Raw genomic sequence first — 21361 nt, forward strand, 5'->3', positions numbered from 1 at the left:
TTTTAAAAAGGATTAAGGAATAAGAAAGAACCCTTGGAAATTAAAAACAATAGCTTAAATAATAATTTCAGTAGAAAGGCCAGAAGATCAAGTCAAGGAAATTTCCCAAAAAGTAATCAAAAAGTAAAAACATGCCCAAGAGGAAAGAAAGCTAAGGGAGTTAGAAGATCAGTTCAGGAGTTCAATATACATCTAATATAAGCCCCAGAAAGTGAGACTAGAGAAAAATAAGGAAAAAATTATCAAAGAAATATTTCAAGAAAAATTTCCCAGAACTGAAGGTCATAAATCCCAGATTGAGAGGGCTCACTAAGTACCAGGACAATGAACAAAAGAAGACCCACACCAAGGCACATCTTCATAAGATTTCAAAACACTGAAGACAAAGAGAAGCTCCTAAAAGTTTCAAAGAGGGAGAAAACCCTGGTCACATACAAAGGAACAGGAATTAGAAAAAACAGCAGACTTCTCAATAGTAACACTAGAACCTAGAGGACAGTGGAAAAATGCCTCCAAAAGTCAGAAGGAAAAGGATTTCCAACCTAGAATCCTACACACAGCTACACTAGCAATCAAGTGTGAAAAGAGTAAACATATTTTCAGAAATTCAAGGAATCAAAAAATTTATCTTCAGGGCCAGCCCCATGGCCAAGTGGTTAAGCTCGCACATTCCACCTTCGGCGGCCCAGGGTTTCACTGGTTTGGATCCTGGGTGCGCACATGGCACTGCTCACCAAGCCACGTTGAGGCGGCGTCCCACATGCCACAACTAGGAGGACCCACAACTAAAAATATACAACTATGTACTGGGGGAATTGGGGGAGAAAAAGCAGGGGGAAAAAAAAAGATTGGCAACAGTTGTTAGCTCAGGTGCCAATCCTTAAAAAAAAGAAAATTTATCTTCAATGACTCTTTCTTAGGAAGTTACTGAAACATGTTCTCCACCAAAATGAGAGACTAATGTAAAGGAGAAGAAAGACAGGGGGCAGGTGAAGCAGGTATTTGACACAGAAGAATGTAAGAACTCACTGGGTAACACTGTGCAGGCCTAGGACAACCATTTCAGACAGGAAGAGCAGGGCGGGGCTCCAGAGGGAGTGGGTTTTCACTAACAGAGTTGATGTATTTGACCATGTCCAAAAGAGTATCGAGAGATGTTTTATAGATGTTTTGGGGCCTTTCAGATGAATTAGTGACTAGCATATAGAAAATCAATCAAAGGGGAAAACGTCAGGCAATTTTAACTCCAGGAAAAGAAAAAGGTACAGCCCAAGAGCCATAGCATGACACCTTACTTGGCTCAGCAGTGAGAACAGCATCTACACTGGTCATAATGATAGACTAGTGATTTAACCATAGTTGGGGGGATGGAGGGAGAAGACATGGAGGTGGTGGCAGAAGATAATTAAATTTTTATCTACATTAAGAAATCAACAGATAAAATTTATTTCATTTAAAATTGATATTTTAAATAAGCATTTGATTTAGAAATATAGAGGTAAACATCTGAAAACGGTTCAAAATGGCTGGTTCTGGGAATGGGACCAGGGGGTGGGAAAAGGTGAGGCAGAAGCTGCCATTATTAAGCCTTTTATTATTTTTTTACTCTTTAATTATATACATAAACTATTCTGTAATAAACAAAGAAACTGCATGCTCCAGAGTCAGATAATATAGTTCAAATAAACACTGCAAATATTCCCACCAAATATTAGTCGTAAGATCTTAAGACAAGATGTTCAACATTTCTCACCTCATTTTTCTCACCTGTAAAACAGGGTTCTGTGTCCTAGAGTACGCAAACATATGTGAAATACATATGCAGAGAATGCAAGAGTGTATATAAGGGCTGAGTGGGATAACAGAGGTAAGAGCTTAGCCTGGCACATGCCACACCGTAAGTTCCCCGAGGAGGAAGGAGAGGTCATTAGCACTCCACTTGATGGTCAGATCACCCAGGCTCTGTTTCAGGAGTGAAGACTAGACCCTCTCTGCTCCAACACACACACCAGCCAGGCAATAAGCAAGGTGAGTGCAAGGGCCATTTCCCACGTCCTCTCACCCCATCCACAGGGCTAGCTTTGTACTGGATACACAGGAAGAGTATTTTCATTAATGTACGTCTGCGGCACTGACTTAATAGAGGAGCGAGAGAGACGACAAAGAGGACCACATGGGAAGCAAACTAAAACACCAGAAAGAGCACCCGAGTCAGAAACAGACATGCTGAGCACCTACTGTGTGCCAAGAGCTTTCCATAAACCACCTAATTCACTCCAACAACAAGCATTTACAGAAGCTATTATCTCAATCTTCAGAGATAAAAAACCCACAGTTAGAGAGGGTAGCAGCTTGCCCACGGTCACACAGATATTAAGCAGCAGAGCTGGAACTCGAACTCATAACTTCGTAACTCCAAGGCCTCAGCCTCCTTACACTATATTATGCTGCTTGGTGCAAAGCAAGGAAGCTTTTTAAGATTCCGTTTCCTCATTTGTACAACAGGGATTGAACTGTCCCTGAGAACTTCAGAGGTACTTTGAGAGTGAGAGGAGATGGATGAGCTGAAGAGCCTTGTGCACTCTGAAGCCATGAGCACACACAAGAGGCTCCTGACATATGCACACATGCCACGCGAGGGCTGCACCAGGGAGCTTCCTGACCAAGTCAGCCTCTTGGCTGCCACAGGAAGAGGGAGGGACTGGCCTTGGGCTGGGCCTGGAATTACAACTAGGATGGGGCCGAGTCCAGACCAAGGAGTCTGATGGGCATTCTGGAGCCACAATGCCTAGTCAGAACGATCAGACTTTAGATCGTGACATTCAGCATGACCAAAAGGTCAGTGGCATCGTCCTTGTCTCAAGTCCAAAAGCAGGAACATACTGAATTAATATCTTACAAAGCTACAAGATCCACCGCCATTCCTCCCAGATTCCTATGTTGAACGGCTGTCAGCTTCTGAAAACAGAGCAGATCAAGTCATTCCTCTGCTTTAAAACCTTTCCTGCTCCTTCTTACCCCACAGGATGAAATCCAGACCTCAGCCTGCCACTCGAGGCCTTCCTCACCTGGCCGCACATATCCCTGCAGCCTTGTTTCCCACGGCTCTGTTTCCCTCCCAATCCTCTCTTTCCCCCCAATTTCCTAGGCCTTCTCCACGCTTTTGTTCATGTTGACCCCATTCCCTGGAATGTTTTTCTCTTCTTTCTCCTCATCCTTTAAGACCTACTTCAAAGATCACCTCTTCTGAGAAGCATTCCCTAAGCCCACATTACAGTGAAGGCGTGAACTTACAGATGAACAAAATAGTCTCAGAAAGTGTTGAAGTTGGAAGAAACCTTGAGATTATCTTTTACAATTCTCTGATTTTATCCATAAATAAAAGGAGGTTTAGAGAAGGAAAGTGGCCTGCCCAAGGTGACAGCAGCCAGTCTTGTACTTGGGTCCCTTGGCCCAGAGCTCTTTCTACTACATGATGCAGCCTCTTAACGAATGAATAAGCCCATGGATGGCCAATTGGGCAAACAGAACTTGCTGAAGCCCTGCCCAGTGAGAGCACTTTGGAATAAGCAGTCATAGCTGTTCTGTATTTAAGGGCTTTAGGTGTCCCCAGCAGGAATAAGGGACTCCACTGAGGTAAGAGGCAGCAAGGGACAGCAGCCACTGGGTAGATGGTATTGAAGGGCACCAGCACAAGCCAAGGCCTGTGGATGCTAAGGAGCAACACTATGAGTCTAGGTTTCCCAGGGAGCTATCAGGGTGCTGCCCAGGCTCAGGAAGCTTGCTCCTGTCTAAGGAGGACAGAGCAGGCTCACGGGCATAACTGCTTGGTTACTGTTAAGGCTGCCTCAGTGTCACACGTGGTCTCCCAAGTGATATGCTGAGGATAGACAATAAGATAGGGGCTGCCACGGCCCCTCCAGACAAGTACTATCAGTACTAACTCTGCTGTTGTCTGCCCCCCAATGCCCCCAAAGCCATGGGCATGCTATTAGCTTAGTTGATGCTGCTTGGTATGCTAATTACCCCGAAGTCTGACCTCTGCAGGGAGGGAGCATGATGAGGGGGATGACCTCGGAGTCAGCAGATGTTAGTCTGAATCCCAGGCTCCCCCTCTCTGAGTCTCCATTTTCCCATGTGGGGAACAGGGAGAGTTCTTATCTTTCTGCTTTCTGCCCTGCATGGTGATGACTAAATGAAATGATATGTGTAAAATACTCAGAGTGGTGCCAGGACTGAGTAGGTACCCAACTCCTGTCAGTTCTCTTTTATTCTGTAAAAAGGCATTACCTTTTTGTTGTTGTTGTTGTTAAGGCTTTTATCTTCTTTTGTAATTGTCAACTTCTGAAGTATCTTCCAAAATAACCCATAATGGCTCTCCACTGTCTATACAATGAAGTCAAACCCCCTCAGCCTGCCCCTGGAGACTTGGCCCAGCTGACCCTTACCGTCCTGCTGGTTGACCACTTGTCCGTCAACCACAATTCACACTTTGAAGGCCTCATTTCCTTCGCTCACGTTGATCTCTCAGCACACCATCCTAGTTACCCTTCCTCCACTCAGGAGCCACCTCTTTCAAGAGGATTTCCAAAGTTAGTTATTCCTTCCTCTTCACTCTTTCTTCTATTCCTATCACTCTCTGCTTTGTATTTATTCATTCGTTCATTCACTATTTATGAAGCACATATTATGTGCCAGGCTTAATTCATAGCCCTCTTTCCCACTGAATGTGAGCCCAATGAAGTAACAACCATTTGCCGTATTCCTCCACAGCATTCAGAATGCTACAAGTCAGCCTCCAGCAGATGAAGGGAGGGCATGAGGAAAATACTGTATGTAACATTCATTTAGTATTTAACAAACATGTGAAGCGCCTACTGCATGCAAGGCAAAGGCAGACGGTTTGGGTCTATTAAGATGTACACCGTCATCTGTGGACATGAGGACAGACCTGAGCGGTGCAGCAGACTTGAGAAACATTTCTCAGATGGGGATCCTAAGGCCCAGAGAGGGAGACTGACTGCTCAGGAACACAGGGAGAGTTAGGGGCAGACAGAGCTGGCAGTAGAGCTCAGCCCTTCCACTGTGGAAGGCTGCCTCTAGCTTACTCTCACTCTATATCTTTCACCTTAGTTCACCTTAGTTAAATTTACCTTTCCAAATGCCCCGAGCCTCCCGAGTATTTGTAAACAAGTGTAGTGGGTCACAACTGCAGTTTTTGCCACTGTAAGCAACCCTAAAAGGACCAGAGCATTGTGCTAGAACATGGTGGTCAATCTTGTGCCCAAAAGAGCTGGCATGAGAGAGAGTAATTTAGAAAGTACGTGAGCCTCCTTGACACCCTGGCACCCTTACCCGTGGTCTCATATAGGATGATTCCTGTGGAGTGATATAAACATTCCTTCTTTAGGGATCACAGTGAAAAAATGCACCTTTATTGAAGGCTAAAAAGTGATGCGACATGAGGCTATGCCTTGAAAACAAATGACAGAAATGTGGTTTGAATGACAACTAACCATCTGTAGAAACATCTCTGTATTAACTGCGAAACATCTCTCCCGAATGCAAAAGGTCTTATCACATGTCTGATCTGGTAGAGAAGATATGGTGCCTTGAGTGGCCAGGGGTGATACTGGCAACGAATTTATCAGCTCTGGAGTTGAGCAAAGCAGGCCCTGCGACAGAGCACTGAGAACCAAGGGAGCTGAAAGAGGCTGCTCCACCTCAGCAGTCCTCCTCTGCTTGGGGAATTGCCCAGGAGACCACAATGACCTGGGAAGGCTCCTTGAGAACCAGCCACCAGCTCCTGTCTGAGCCGCACAAGCTGGACCCAAGTTCTAGCCCCTGCTCTGCCACTGATAAGCTGGGCAATCTTGAGTAAGTCACTGACTCTCTTGATGCCTTACAGCTGCCATGGTAGCAAGGGGACCGAGGATGCAGCCAAAGAAAGGGAATTCAATAAATAGTGTTGAGACAATTGGGTAGCCATCTGGAAAAATAATGAAGTTGAATTCCACCTGACATTGTACATCAGGATAAATTCCAAATGGATCAAAGATTTACATGTAAAAAATAAAACCATAATAGTCCTAGAATAAAATATGAGGAAAGTCCTTTAGATCCTGGAGTGAGGAAGCCTTCTCTAACTCAAAATCCAGAAGCCATAAAGGAAAAGACTGATAAATTTCATCTACAGTGAAAGAAAAAGTTTCATGCAAAAACAGGACAAAATAAACAAAAACACCAAAACCAAAAAGAAAAGACAAAAAGGTGGGAAAATATATTTGCAATTCAAATCACAGACAAAGGTCTAATCTCCCTGATACGTAAAGAACTCCTAGAAATTTATTAGAAAAGGCTCAACAATCTAATTGGAAAAAAGGGCAAAGGGTTTTGTGGTAGGCAGAATAATGGCATCCTTTATAAATGAGAATAAAGTCTTCATTCCTGGAGCCTGTGAACGTCATGTTACATGGCAAAGGAGAACTGAGGTAGCAGACGAAATTAAATTTGCTAATCGGCTGACCTTAAAATTTACCCAAGCGGGCTGAATGTAATCACAAGGATTCTTAAATGTGGAAGAGGGGGGCAGAAGATTCAGTGTCAGAGTGATATGATGTGAGAAAGTCTTGACCAGGCATCGCTGGTTTTGAAGACAGAAGGGGGCTGCAAATCAAGGAATGCAGGCAGCCTCTAGAAGCTGGAAAAGGCAAGAAAACAGACTTTCCCTATGGCCTCCAGAAAGGAATGCAGACTGCTCACACCCTGATTTTAGCTCAGAGAGACCTTCAAACTCTAAAATAATATCTTTGTGTTGTTTTAAGTCACTAATTTTGTGATAATTCATTACAACGGCAACGAAAAACTAATACCAGTATGGAAAAATGCTTCATAAAGAAGAAAATACTCTTGAACTGATGAAAAGATGCTCAACTTTCATTCATAATAACTAAAACTAGACGGAGATTAGAAAGGCCGCAATAATCTTAAGGAAGAACAAAGCTGGAGGGCTTACAAAACCAGATTTGGGATTTATTATAAAGCTACAGTAATGAAGATGGTGTGGTTCTAGCAAGCAAATAAAAAAATAAACTAATGAAAGAGAAGAGAGTCCAAAAAAAGACTCACACACATATACAATCTCTTAATTTACAGAAACAAGCCTCTAAAATTCAATGGGGAAAGGAGGAACTTTTCAATAAACAGTTGTGGAGCAATGTTTGTTTGTTTTAACTAATTTGAGATGGATTTTAGGTCTAAATGTAAAAGGCAAAATAATAAAGTTTCAAGAACATACAGGAGAATATTTTCATGATCTTGGAGTAGGCAAAAATGTTTTAAATAGGGCACAAATACCTCAAACCATTAAAGAAAAGACTGAGAAGCTGGATTTCATTAAAATTAAGAATATGTATTCATCAAAAGATACCATTAGGAGAGGAAAAGAGCAAGCCACTGACTGGGAGAAGACGTTTGCAATACATACGTCCAACAAAGGACCTGAATCCATAAGATAAAGGATGTCTACAAATCATTAGGAAAAACATAGATAAAACCCACTTTAAAACAATGGGCAAAGACAAAGTTTTTTGCATTTATGATTTTGCACTTGACAAACAAAGCTACCCACATGGCCTGTAAGCATATGAAAGGTGACTGAAGTCACTGGTTATGAGGGAAATGCAAATTAAAATTACAGTGAGATTCCACACCATGCAGTCAGCAGAAAGGCCTAAATCAATAAGGCTGAAAATACCTGGCAAGGATGTGGCACAACTGGAACTCTTGTATATTGCTGATGGGATTAGTATAAATTAGTACAACTACTTTGGAAAACTGTTGAGCAGTATTTACTAATACTATACATAGGACCTAGAAATCCTACTCTTAGTTACACATCCAAGAAAAATAAACGTATATGTTCACCAAAAGGCATGTATAAGAATGTTCATAGCAGCTTTGTTCACAATCCTCAAACCGGAAACAACCCAAATGTTCAACAGTTAAATGGATAAGTTGTAGTATATTCATACAGTGGAATATTACTGATAATAAAAAAGAACCACTGCTACACACAAAATGGATGACTCTTACAGACACAATGTATTGGACAAAAAAAAGCCAAACACAAAAGAGTACAACTGTATGATATTTACATGAAGTTCAAGCATAGGCAAAACTCATCTCTGGAGAGAGAAGTCAGAACCTCTGCGGGGGGCGGGCGTTGGGTACTGACTGAGAAGGGGTTTGACGTAGGCTCTGGGGTGCTGAAAATGTTCTCTAGCTTTTGCTGGGTGTGGTTTCTTAGGTATACATACGGAAAAACTCATCAAATTGAACCCTTATGTTTGTGCACCTTCCTATACGTAGAGTAGTCCCCCTTATCCGTGCAGGATACGTTCCAAGCCCCCCAGTGGATGCCTGAAACCTCAGAGAGTACTGAACCCTACATGTACTATGTTTTTTTCCAAAAATACATACCTAGGATCAAGTTTAATTTATAAATTAGGCACAGTAAGAGATTAATAACTAAAAATAAAATAAAACAATTATAACAATACACTATAATAAAAGTTACTGTGGATCTTAGCAATCTCAGCATAAGATTTTTTTCTTTCTTTATTAAGTTGAGAACTTTCACCTTTTCACTTAACAGAAGCATTTTACGGCTTCTCTTTGGGATATCCAAATTGCCAGCATCAATACTCTCGTGCTTTGGGACCATTATTAAGTAAAATAAGGGTGACCTGAACACAAGCACTGCGATACCATGACAGTTGATCTGATAACTGAGACAGCTACTAAGTGACTGACAGGCGGGTGGCATATATAGCGTGGATATACTGTACAAAGGGATGATTCACATCCCAGGCAGGACAGAGAGCATGGCACAAGATTTCATCCTGTTACTCAGAATGGCAAGCAATTTAAAACTTACGAATTGTCTATTTCTGGAATTTTCCATTCAATATTTTTGGAGCATGGTTTACTGTAGGTAACTGAAGCTGCGGAAAGCAAATCCACGGATAAGGAGAGACTAATATATATTGTACTTCAAATTTAAAAGTAAAACAAACAAAAACCACCCTGAGTAGTTTTTCACCTATCAGATTAGCAAAAATCCAAAAGTTGCTAACAGACTATATTAGGGAGGCTGTAGAAACAGGCACTCATATGTTGCTGACGGGAGAGAAAAATCGTATAATTCCTATGGAGGTCAATTTTGCAGTATATTGCAAAATAACAAACATACTCTTTGATACAATAATTTCACTTCTAGAAATTTATCCTACAACTACACCCACCCACACATGAAATGACATATATACAAAGTTATTCACTACATCATTACTTGCAACAGTAAAAGACTGGAAATGACCTAAATGTCCATCAATAGGTTATGGTTAAATAAATCACGGTCCACAGGTATACTGGAATATTATGTAGCTGTAATAACTAACTAGGAAGGCTTTTATATTGATCTGGAAAGATCTCCCAGATAAATCGTTGAAAGAAAAAACACTAAAAAACGTGTACAGTATACTACCATTTATGTAAAAGGAGAGGATAAAAATATATCTTTGTATTCACTTAATATATGCAAAAAGAAACTAGAAGAATACAGAAGAAGCTAATAACAGGCATTAGCCGCACATGTGGTGGAAAGGTTTTTGGGCAGTGGACAGATGGGGGACAGGGTAGGAGGGAGGTTTTTCATTTTAAATCGTTTTATGCTTTTTGAAGTTTTGAATCATGTACATATATTAGTTATTCAAAAATTAAATAAGTAAATTAATTTTTTTAAAGAGGAAAGGGACAATGGAAATGGGAAGAAGAATCCTAAAAGGGGTGGTTTTCTAAAATGATGTCACCAATTTCACGATTTTATCTGGTTATTATGTAGAGAACTGCTTAATCTGAAGCAGAAGAGATTTAGCCTAGATTTACAGAAGAAGTTGCCAATATGAAGGGGTACTAAATATTGGAATGAAGAGATGAAATAATCTTATCTGGTGGTCTTTAAAACAGGCCAGGGGCTCGCCCGGTGGTGTAGTGGTTAAGTTCGGGCGTTCTACTTTGGTGGCCCGGGGTTTGTGGGTTTGGATCCCCATACTGAGCATGGACCTACACACTGCTCATCAGCCATGCTGTGGCAGTGTCCCACATACAAAATAGAGGAAGACTGGCACAGATGTTTGCTCAGGGACAATTTCTCTCACCAATAAAAAAAACAGGCCAGACTGTGACCAGTGTGCAATAAGGCAGCATCAGGTCGTAGACCACAGGCTCTAATGATAGAGGCCTGGGTTAAAGATCTGACACACAGATTCCTCCTGACTCTGACCAGAGTGGGGCAAACTGCTCAGCCTAAGCCTTGGCTTCCCTCATCTAGAAAATGGGGTTAACAACAGTGCCAACTCATCGCTTGCTGCTTTGCCTTTCACACTGTGCAGAGGGCCACACGAGCTTGTACTTGCCTCTAAGCTCTCCACGAGGCCCTGGGGTGTGGAGACATTGCCTCTCAGAGGAAGAGCCAGTGCCAAAAAAGAGTTATTCTCTCTATTACATTCTTACATGACCCTGTTTGATGGGTTTCAGGCCAAAGTCAGATGATCTGCCACACACATTACAAAGGTACGAAGGTTCAACAATTGAAATCATCAGTGAAATGAAAAAAAACTCTTACATAGATTATAGTCCCAATTTGGTAAAAGAGCTGGCTGTGCTTGGAGGAGGAAGAGGAGGCACCACGGTTTCCTGCCAAACATCTAACCCTTTCACAATGCCTGTCTGGTGAGCCTGAGGGCTCCAGGAAAAGACCACCAATAAAATCTTTTCCAAGGGTCTGTGTGGAGCGGGGAGAGAGGAAATGCAGTCAGCTCTTTTTCCTCAGCAGGAAGGGAAGGCTAACAACTGCACATCAGGAGAGAAGGCAAACAAATTACCCATTCAAGCCAAAATAAGCTGCTCCTGGGGGAAGCAAAACAGCTGGAGCCAATTCAGCCAGACATGGAGGTGAGGGCCCCAAAGACAGAGCCGGGCCGGGGGAGCCTGCCTCTGGCAGGCAGGGACCTTCTGAGCAAGCGATGGCCACATGCTCTCATCTCACCTCTACTGACCTCAGTCTACACTCACAAATGGGAGCCAGCCAGCCGGCCAGCCAGCCAGCTTTGTCAGATGAGGAGGGAAATCCTGAGTGGAAAGGAAGAAAGAAACAAAGGATGAGAACTAGAGAAGCTGCCAAGTGAGCAAGCACCTGCTGAGCACCTATTACGTGGCAGGCAGCCAACACACCTATGCCATTAGGAAGAACAACTTTAGGAGTGGGTTGGCTTTACAGATGAAGAATCAAGCTCAGTGAGGCAGGGTGACTGTACAAGGCTCACAGCTAGGGAGTAGCCAGGCCATCCATGGCCAATGGCCTCAGCTCTCTCCTTCCTGATTGTCACTTGAATTTCTCTATGCCCAGCTCCAGCAGTTCTTTCTTTGTCTAGAGCAGGACATCGCAGCACCTCACCATCATGTCTAGCCATGGCGATGCCTGGCAGCAGACAAAGAACATGTCAAGAGAAACATCACTGGAAAACTAAGAACCAAACCAAACTGCAAAAGAAGGGGGGAAAAAGAAACCTGGAAGCAAATGAAGTAGCAGAGTAGAATTATGTTGATCCCCTAAGAAACCTAAAATGTGGCTGCCGTGGAGCTGGCCTCAGGCTGGAACACCAGGTCCTGAGTCCCTGTCTGGGACAGTGGATAGCAGAATCCTGATCTGGAACAAATCCTGGGCTAGCACATCCCCCAGAGTGGGGTCCCCAGGCATCAGTTTACAAGTCCATTCTGCATCTATGCTGACATCCTGCCCTGGACCCTGACATCTTGGGTGGGGAAGACTTCCTTCTCAGCTTCTGAGATTCTCACTCTGAGCCTCAGGACTTCTTACAGTTACCTAACAATTCGTTCCTTCCTTGAATCTTTTTATACATAATAATAATACCAGCTAACACTTATTGAACCTTTTCTTCTGTGCCAGGCACTGTTAGGACTTTATATAACAACCCTATGAAGTCAATAATATGACATTCCAGATGAGGCGATCAAGATACAGAAAGGTTTGCCACTTATAGAAGGTTATACAGCTGCTACGTGGAGAAACCAGGACTTGAATCCGGGCCATCTGACCCCAGGGCCTGTGCTCTTGTTAACCACTACCCATCCTGCCTTGGGCCCCTAGGATATGAGAGGGTCGAAGGAGCAGTCTTGGATGTCAGGCAGACAGCTCTACCATTTACTGCTACGTATCCCTGAGCAACCTGTTTAACCTCGGAGTCTCAGTCGTCTTCTCTATAAAGTGGGTACAAATATACTTTGTGGAGCTGTGTCCATCCTAAGACAGAGCAGGTCCTGAATGATGTCCTTCCACCCATCTCTTTTCCACCTACCCTTCCAGTATGATTTGTCTGTTGCACATTCATTACACATTAAGGCTGCTTCTACTCTTGAGCAAAGTTTGGCTTCTTTATATTCTATTCTAGTGTATTTTATAACTATTTCATGCCTATCATGTGTGGGACCCAGCACCAGGCACTGAGGGGCTGGTTCTTGGGCAAGGAGAGTGAAGGCAGGGAACCCCACTGAAAGTGGGCAATGGGGAAGGGTTGCGGGAGGAACTGGCTGTGGGAAGCAGGCGTTAAGCTGGTTGGAACTCTCCTCCTCCAGCTTGTCTCCCTCCTGCTGGCCTCCTGCCAGAGCTAACAGGAGGCTTCTTGTTGCTTCCTGTTGCACAGCTTGCACCCTGCAGGGCACCCACTGAGGGCCCCCTTCTCCAGGAGTGGGAGCCTCTGCTCCCAGCTCACACGCAGGCAGGCAGACATGTCCAGAGCCCTCTGACGGGGCCCACCACTCCTGACTCTGGAACCATTCATTCAGCAGACTGTGAGCCAGGGCCCAGGCACTACGGACAAAATGGGAAATGACAGGCCTGCCCTCAAGGAGTTGACCAGCATGCCCTGCTCTCCCACTGCTTCTGATGTTCTCCTCACTGGGTGACACTGGACACACCTTTCCAGAACATTATCATTTCCTCTCCCAACTAATAATTACTTTGCTAGAACAGTTACCCTGACAAGTGATTCTCTCCCTCCCCACCCTGACCAAGAGAAACGAGAAACAAACAGAATTATAAATATACATATATATATATATATTTTTTTTTTTCCACACACTCCTGTATCCCACGTATTTCACATACATTATCTCACAATCTCATAATCCTCACAATAATAATCCTGCAAGGTGGAATTATCCCCACTACAAAGACAAGGGCAAGAATGGAAGCTCACACAGAGATGGAGCCAGTTTGAACCAAGGCCATCTGCCTGCAGTCTCTCTTTCTACAGCCCTAGGCTGCCTCTGTTAGCTCAGCCTGCCAGCCTGCTAGCTCTGGCCCCCTCCTTCATCTGGATTTTGTTCTTTCATGTATTTAGATTCCTGCAATCTTTTGGTTTGTGCTGATCTCAGAGGGAGCCAAGCTCTCTCCCAGCCCAGTGACAGCAACAGCAGCAACATCCTAGGCACCACCTCTGATTCTTTGATTAGCTTGTCTTAATTACACCCAGGCTTGAGCAGTTCCGGTATAAAGTATCTAGAACTGTTGCAAAGCATGCAGCTTTGCTGTTACATTTTCTCCCTCCTTCTCTGACTCCGGCCCCTTTTCCTCCCCACCCCCTCTGCTGGCTGGCAGCCTACCTCCTCTGCTGTCCTTGGTTCTGCCTCCTTGCATATCACATTCGGGCCTGCAAAGTGGTGCTTCAAACTGCTGCCACCCCAGGCAGGACAGCCAGTCTAGCTCAATTCAGAAAACCATGCTTGAGTCTCTACTGAGTGCCAGGCAGCTCTGGGTGCTGCAAACAGGCAGGAAACAAAAGGAATACATAGAGCCCTTGCCCTTCAGAAACTGAGAGTGAGAGGCTGGGAGAGAAGCAGCAGGAAGAGAAATCACCGACACCTGACAGGTAGAAATGGGCTCGTAACAGAGTCCTAACATATCAGAGTGGGAGGGAACCCCGGTTTTCTGTTTTAACACCAGAGGAGGGCAATTATTTGAACTAATGATATCAGATAATAAAAACTAACGCCTCTAAACCTCTTACTAGGAGCTAAGTACTGTTCTCGGTGCTCCACGTGCACTAACGCCTCTAAGCCTCACACCAAGCCTGGGAGGTGGGCGCTACTGCCCTCCCCATTTTACAGATGAGGAAACGAGGCACCAAGGGGCTAAGCACCGTGTCCAAGTGCACACAGCTGGGAAGTGGAAGCCTGTACTAAACTCAGGTTGTCAGGTCCTACTTGTTGTCTCTTCAATGGACTGTGAGATGGAGATGAGTCTACCTGTGGAAGTAATGAGAAGGTTTCTCGAAGCAAGTACTCATAGGCCTGATTATAAAGACAGTGAACCTTGGTTATCCAGAGTCAACTAACAGGTAACCTCAATTAATCAAAGGCTTGGCTTCAACTGGGAGTTCCTGAGTACCATGAAATACAAGGCAGTGAGCAGAGCCCCATATTTCCAAAGAAAGAGCCAACCAAGAGCAAAGAACTTGGCGTAAGGGATTTATTCAAAGGACTAGGAGCAGACCCACCCTCTTCCCCTTTTATGTCTGGCTTCCTACACGTGATGCTCCCAGCCTGTAAGATCTTTAATATCCTCAAATGCCACTTCTTGAGGCAGGAAGGCCAGTTCAGGCACCTTACAAAGATGCTCCATGATGTGGACTGGCATTTTTGGAAAGCGGACTTCTAGTAAAGCCTTGGCCAGCCAAGAACTTCCATTTCCCAGAATCTCCCCCAACACACACACACGCACCCTGGCCTTTGGTTAACCAAGAGTCTTCTCCAATTCTGCCACATGAGTTTCAGAACAAACAAGGTTATCAGGACACTAATTACTTACCAATCACTGCCAGATTATGCTCTGAGCCACAAGAGACCTGCAAAAAGAAAAAAAAAGTTATATTTGAGAAGGAAAATGTATAGATATTTAAGCCAGTATATTTTATGGTCATAGTTGTTTTTCAATGACACTAACATCCATTTTTAGCAAATTTGAGGAAGAAGAAGAGGGCACCATATACAAAAGTTAAGACTACAATTACATTACACTCACAACTACATAAAGAGTGAAGAAAACACTCAGTAGAAACACATCAAGATGTTAAAGTATTTGTCTTTAGGAAGTGAGACCATCAGTGATTTTTAAAAATCTTTGCTTCCTTCTTCTTTTTTCTATTTTTCAAACTTTCTATAATGAGCATGTGCTATCATAAAAAACTATAATGGAAATCTATGGAAATATAATGCAACACAAAAGATAGTTTTTGAAAACTGAACTAAGAAGACCATCACTCTCATCCGGACTGATAAACTGAACAAATAATTCAATGGAAACAGACTTGTCTGAGGAGAAATGCTTGACTTTTCTGCATCTGCTCACTCTCCCTTTCACCTTCCAGCCACACAAACTATCTGCAGTTCTCTGAACACGACACATTCTCTCACACCTCTGGGCATTTGCACAGGCTGTTCCTCTGCTAGAATGCCCTCTCCTTGACTGCCTACCTAGAAAACTTGTACTCATCCTTAAAATCTCAAAGTGTCCCCTGATATTGCTTTGCTCTTGCTTCTAGGCAGACTCAAGCACTCCTTTCCCTACACAATTTACACCCCCCCCCAATACAGCAACTATCATGTTGCCTTTTACATTTTTCTGTCTTCCCACTAGACTGCACGTGTCTTGAGAACAGGGCTGAGTCTTGTTCATCTCTGGATTGCACAGATGGATTGTACAAGGCCTAGGACTCAGTTAACATCTGCTAAATGAAAGAGAGAATGAAAGAACAAAGTACATAGAAGAATGAAGACCTAATACATAGAAGACAACCATTTGGGGCTCTGAACCCAGTGTTTCCACCCAGTCAGAGACACTTCTTGCCTTTCAGTCTCGGCACGTCCCAGCTGCTACCAAGAGGAAGTGACTGGGAACATGAAAGTGTAAACGGTTCCCCAGGCACTAATTAAAAGGGCCTCTAGACTGAGGAGAAGCATCCTGTGACCCTTAACAGGATGCTCACTTCAGCTCCTGGAAGAGGAAGACTTCAGGTACTCCTGGAATGTCAGTGCTGAGAGGCCCTGAAGATCACCTGGTCCAATCTTTGCACATCACGAGGAGAAAAACTGAGGCTTGGGAAGAGGAAGTAATTTGCCTTGGTGTGTCAAAACTAAGATTAGAGGCACTCTCATTCTCACACAACTCCTTCCTTGATGCTACAGCGCCTCACTCTTTCCCAGAAGTGATATTCAAAGGTGATCAGCACAGGCCCCTGACAGTCGAGGTAACAGGCTCAGAAAGCATTTGAGCACTGGAGGCCAGTTTAACACACATGCAGGTGAGAAGGGGCAGCAAGGCTTCCGAGGATTTTTCCTTTGTAAAAGTGGTGTTTCCCAGGTCCCAGACTCCACAGGGAAGACCACCTACACTTCGGTAGACCACCTGACAGTGTCTGGCAAAGAAGCACCTGCATATTCTAACCCAGTAAGTATTTCTAGGTTGTCTAGTCTCTGAGCTCCTTTGAGGCAGGCTCTGTATCTGATTTATCTGAGTCCCACCATGCCTCACCCAGGGCCATACATACAGCATAAGATATTTTTTCTTCTATTCTCTATTTTTCAAATATTCTTTAACTATGGTGGCAGCAGTAGTGGTGGTCGTGGCATTAATAGGAACAGGAATTAAAGCCACCATGCACTGAGGACTCATAGGTGCCAGGCGCCATGCCAAGCCACTTTAGACATTCTCACATTCTAGTCATCACAATAATTTTTTCAGGTAGGTTTGCCTTTGCTGATTGTAGAGATAAGGAAACCGAGGCTCATACAAGTTGAATAACTTTCACAGATAGCTACGTGGCAGCAGCACAATGAAAACCCAGGTCTGCCTGATCACCAAACTCATGTTCTGTTCTGCTAGATCATGTTACCTTTGTTTTTCAAAAATAAAGTTCTTTCATTTTACAAAATGCAGACAGAAAAAGGACCTGCCTCTGACTGCCAGGGCTCACCCTGGGGCTGTGGCCTGCAGAGCTGACCAACCTTGAGGACCAGGAGCTTACAGCAACAAGCCACTGACAAATGCCAGTACCAGGCAGCAGATGCTGCTCTGAATTAATGAGGAAGACAGTGATGGATGGATTTTGTCAAGGCATTACAGAGCTTGAAGCTCAAAGCTCCCCACTGCTTCTTGCTGTCTGTGCATTGGCATAGCGCTCAGGAGACCGAACACCACAGGCCACAAAATCCCAATTCTACAGTCTTTCAACAAGATTCTATCAATGACCATTTCCTTCATATTGCTCCTGTCAGCATCAACCCACTACCCAGCTTCAGACAGCTTTCTAGAAGACTCTGTAAACAATGGCAGTGTGCCTGGGAGAAAGAGATTCAGAGCCAAGAAGCCAGGTGAGTCGCAGGTCCTCTGCTTTCTGGCTCTGAGACCTTTGGCAAGGTATTTAACCTCTTGGGCAACAGTGTTCTCAGGTCTAAAAAGTAGGTAACAGTATCCATCCCATCTGCCTTACAGATTTGCTAGAGGACAAATGAGAAAGCCCATCTCCTCACAGCCACGCATCTCCCCTTTCTTAAACACAATCTGACCACGTCATGCCCCCGTATAAAACCCTTCCCAGGCTGCCAGCGTTGGGAGGGCAAAGTCTAAATTACATTGTATGGCTCACAAGGCCCTTATGAGTAGGCCCCTGGTTACCTCTCTGGCTTCATTTCCTCCCTAGCTACTCATGGACCCTCAACCCCAAATAATATAGTCCCCTTGTTCCTTCCATTCACACCACATTACATTCTCTCTAAGAACATCATGTGATTTCAGGCCTTTATGCATGCTATTCTCTTTGACTGGAATTCCCTTTCTCCCACTGTCTACCTAGCTAAATTCTTCAAGATTACTCAGATAGCACCTTCCGGTAAAGCCAGCCCTGACTTCTCCAGGCAGAGGCAGTTGCTACTCCCTGGCTACTCCTACAGCATTATGCATCATGGCCTTGATCACATATGAGATGTCTATTCATGAACTGTCCATGTGTTAGGCACCTCTGGCCCTCAGACATCTAGCAGAGTACCTGCCCAGTAAGGTCTGTGCCACACAGCTCAGGTGCAGGGCATGAAGTGGGGGTGGGGGGAGGGGAGAGTACAAAGATAAGGGGTCCAGAGAAGTTGGATGATCCCAAAACAAATGCGAGTAATGGGGTGGCCACTCCAGCCCCACTGGAGACAGGCACTGAGATGCACAATGAGGGCAGGAAGGGAACAGCACTACAGGAATGGAGAGCAGAGATTATGGGGGTATCAAAAGCACAGTAGGATTGTTCCAGAAACTCTAGTCCAGAAAGCACAGTGAACCAGCTACAGAGGCCAGTGCTAGACGATACAGTCCAACTACAGAGAAAGCAGGTTCCAGCTTGTTGGCTGGAGCCTTCAAGAGAAGAGGGGTATATCTCCCCAAGGGTGAGGGGTGGGAAACAGAGGTGGCCGTGGAAAGCTGTCCTGACTCAGTGCTGCTCGAACACCAGAAGGCTCTGCTCTGTTCAGGCATCTTAGCCTGAGGAGGCCAAGCTGCAGAAAACAATTTCCAAACCCCCAGCTGCCACAGGGACAAGATCTCCCAGCAACCGTCCTGCCAGCCTCGACTCCATCAGTTCTTATGAAGGGAGCTGCATAGGGATTCTCTGGGAGCTGGACCCCACGAAATACAGCTGGATGAGCATGAGCTACGGCAAGAAGTGATTGGTAGTAGATGCCCAGTGAATATATGCTGAATGTATTAATGGGTTAAATGAATGAATAACTAAATGAGTAAGCAAAATTAGATTAACATGAAAATATTGCCAAATGTTGACTGTGAACCCTATAGTTCTCAGCAGTACACTGTACCATTTCTAAAAACAGCTGACTGGCCCCAGTGAGCACTTACCACCTGGCCCCTGGCTAAACGCTTTGCCTGTATTATTTCATTTATAAAACCTAAGAGATAGATTTTTTTTGTTATAACAGCCTTACAAATGAGGCAACTGGGGTTCAGAGAGGGAAGGTAACTTGCCCAGTGTCTTGGAGCTGGTGGAGGTGCAGGATTCTTTGAACATTAGAGTCAACCTTTATGTCCTCCCAACTGGTTTAATCCTTTCTTTTATATATAGGATGGAAACAAACTGCCCACCCATTTCCTTACATCTGGCAACCCTGTGTCAATTATCAAGGGATCTCATACGCCGGAAGGGCCCTGTACTTAAACACAGCTCAAACGACATCTTCCTGGGCCTAGGAGCCACCACTTCTGGACAGATCAAGAAGCTGCTCCAGGGCTTTTTCTTGGGGGAAACGGCTGTAAAATGGCAACAAAGCTTTGTCCTCTGCCCTCCCCATGGAAGCTATCACTTCACAGGGAAGTCCACCAGTCTGTTCAACTCTGAATCGGGGGAAATTAGGGCGAGAAAACAGAGTGGGGCAGGGTGCGAGCAGGACTCAGGGGAAGAAGCCCTGAGATGCCATGGAGAGGAAGCCGATTGAGGCCAGTCCCACCACAGGCCAGGGACCGCCCTCATCTTCCAAGAGCGGCTGGCAGCCCTGGGACCATCCTGCCACAGCACAGAGTCTGCAGGGCTGCTGATTGGTTCCTGCCCAAGCCAATGGGCCTGGGCACTGGCAGATACTATGGCAACGAGGCACATGCTCCCTCAGAGACACCTGATGGCCGGGGGCTGGGCGGTCGTCCCTGTGAAGGAGGAGGGATTTGAAGCCTGGGCTCCAGGCCTCACAGAGTCCTTGGTAGGCATGGCCACCCCAGGAGGAGAAGCTGTTGGGCGCAGCTCCAGAATGGCGCGCTCCTACCAGCCCAGGGTAAACAGGGAAGGGAATGGGCGCCTCGGGGCAGCCTTTGCTAGAACTCTGCCCAAACCCAGTTGCCACATGTGTAGAACTCTGGGGAGACAACCAGACGTCCAAACCTCTTAGACAAGCAGGGCAGGGAGGGTGGCACGTTTTACAGGCAAACTGCAGTCAGCCAACAGAGTTTTACCCCTAGCTTCCGAAATAGCCCCAAATGGAGCCCATGGTGAGTGCAGAGAGGCAGCACAGTTGCTTGCTTCTGGAAGCAGCTAGCCTTAGAAGGATACCTTTAACTCCCTGTGTGAGGGCTTGAATTTTTGACTGAAGCCTAGGTGTCAAAGGAGATCAAAAGTGAGACCTCCAGGCCCAGAGGCTCCATTTGTCCTCCACGTCAAAGTCCAGGGTGGAAGAACCCATTCTCCATTGTAAAGCCAATACCTTTTTGTCAAAGAACATTATATACCTCAGAAAATGAGCCTTAAACTAGGTTCAACTATCTCCTCAAATGGAGAGGCTGGGGTGGGGAGGAAGAGAGCTAAAATTTGGTAAGTGCCTGCACGCCAGCCATGTGACATTATAGAATTTCACTTTACCTGCAAAGCCTCGCATGCTCACAGCTACTCTGAGAAGTGGGAATCTGTCACCCAACTCAACAGGTCAGCAAACACATTAGAGGAGTTAAATCAGTAGTCCCAGGTCAGACTGGGCTATACACCCAGGCAGGCCTTGACGGAAAGCCTGTAAGCTTAACCACTGCATATACTGCCCCTCCTCTTCCGACACTGGGACCAGACTGCCTCAGTCACTAATGCTCAAACTCTCAAGTGACAGACAGATCTCTACTGACTCTTTATCTCCCTCCTACTCTGTCTCCATCCTGTTAATTCTGCCTTCTCAAAGACTCTCATATCTATGTCTTGATTTCCAGCTGCTACCATCTTAGGTTCAGTCCTTTTCACTCCAGCCTGGACTCCTTTAAGGGTCACCTAAACGACTTCAAGCTTTCTTCTCTCCATCATGTCATGATCTGCTTTTTTAAAAAAAGAATTAAGTTGTCATAGTCTCAAAGCCTCCTAACCTCCTACCACACTTGATCTCTCACTCTTTTCCTACCTAAACCCACAAAGCCAGCAACACGAGTCCCTTCTCTGTCCCTGGAAAATCTGTTTCCCCATTTTTGTACCTTTATTGGCACAATTTTCCTTTCTCCATACCATTCTAAAATCTACCAACCCTACAAGGCCCAGTTCAAAACCCACTGCCTTGAGGAACCTCCCAGATCATCTTAACCCCAAGGAGATCTGCTGTCTCTCCAATCCTACCACTTGTTTCGGCTACAGTTTGCTTTTATCGAGTCTTCTTTGTACTGTTAATAACTTGGGCATGGGTGTAGGGCACGTCACCCCAGTCAATG

At 44.9% G+C, this 21361-nt stretch overlaps 1 protein-coding gene across 44 annotated transcripts in view; it reads right to left on the minus strand.

Annotated features, from left to right (window-relative positions):
• SERGEF (secretion regulating guanine nucleotide exchange factor) overlaps window positions 1–21361 on the minus strand; it is a 229504-nt gene that overhangs the window by 89740 nt on the left and 118403 nt on the right. For 27 of the 44 annotated variants that reach the window (XR_011541223.1, XR_011541230.1, XR_011541229.1 and 24 more), the window contains one exon: window positions 14951–14987. Coding sequence is in view for 35 of the 44 variants with exons in the window: in XM_070624439.1 (XP_070480540.1) it covers window positions 14951–14987 (37 nt within the window). In the remaining 9 variants the exon portion in view is untranslated. Of the gene's footprint in view, window positions 1–11120; window positions 11194–14950; window positions 14988–21361 lie in introns of all 44 variants that reach the window. The other 17 variants (XR_011541221.1, XR_011541224.1, XM_070624436.1 and 14 more) reach the window with 3 other exon arrangements.

This window comes from Equus przewalskii, chromosome 6 (assembly GCF_037783145.1).
Source record: "Equus przewalskii isolate Varuska chromosome 6, EquPr2, whole genome shotgun sequence".
In the NCBI taxonomy this organism is placed as follows: domain Eukaryota; kingdom Metazoa; phylum Chordata; class Mammalia; order Perissodactyla; family Equidae; genus Equus; species Equus przewalskii.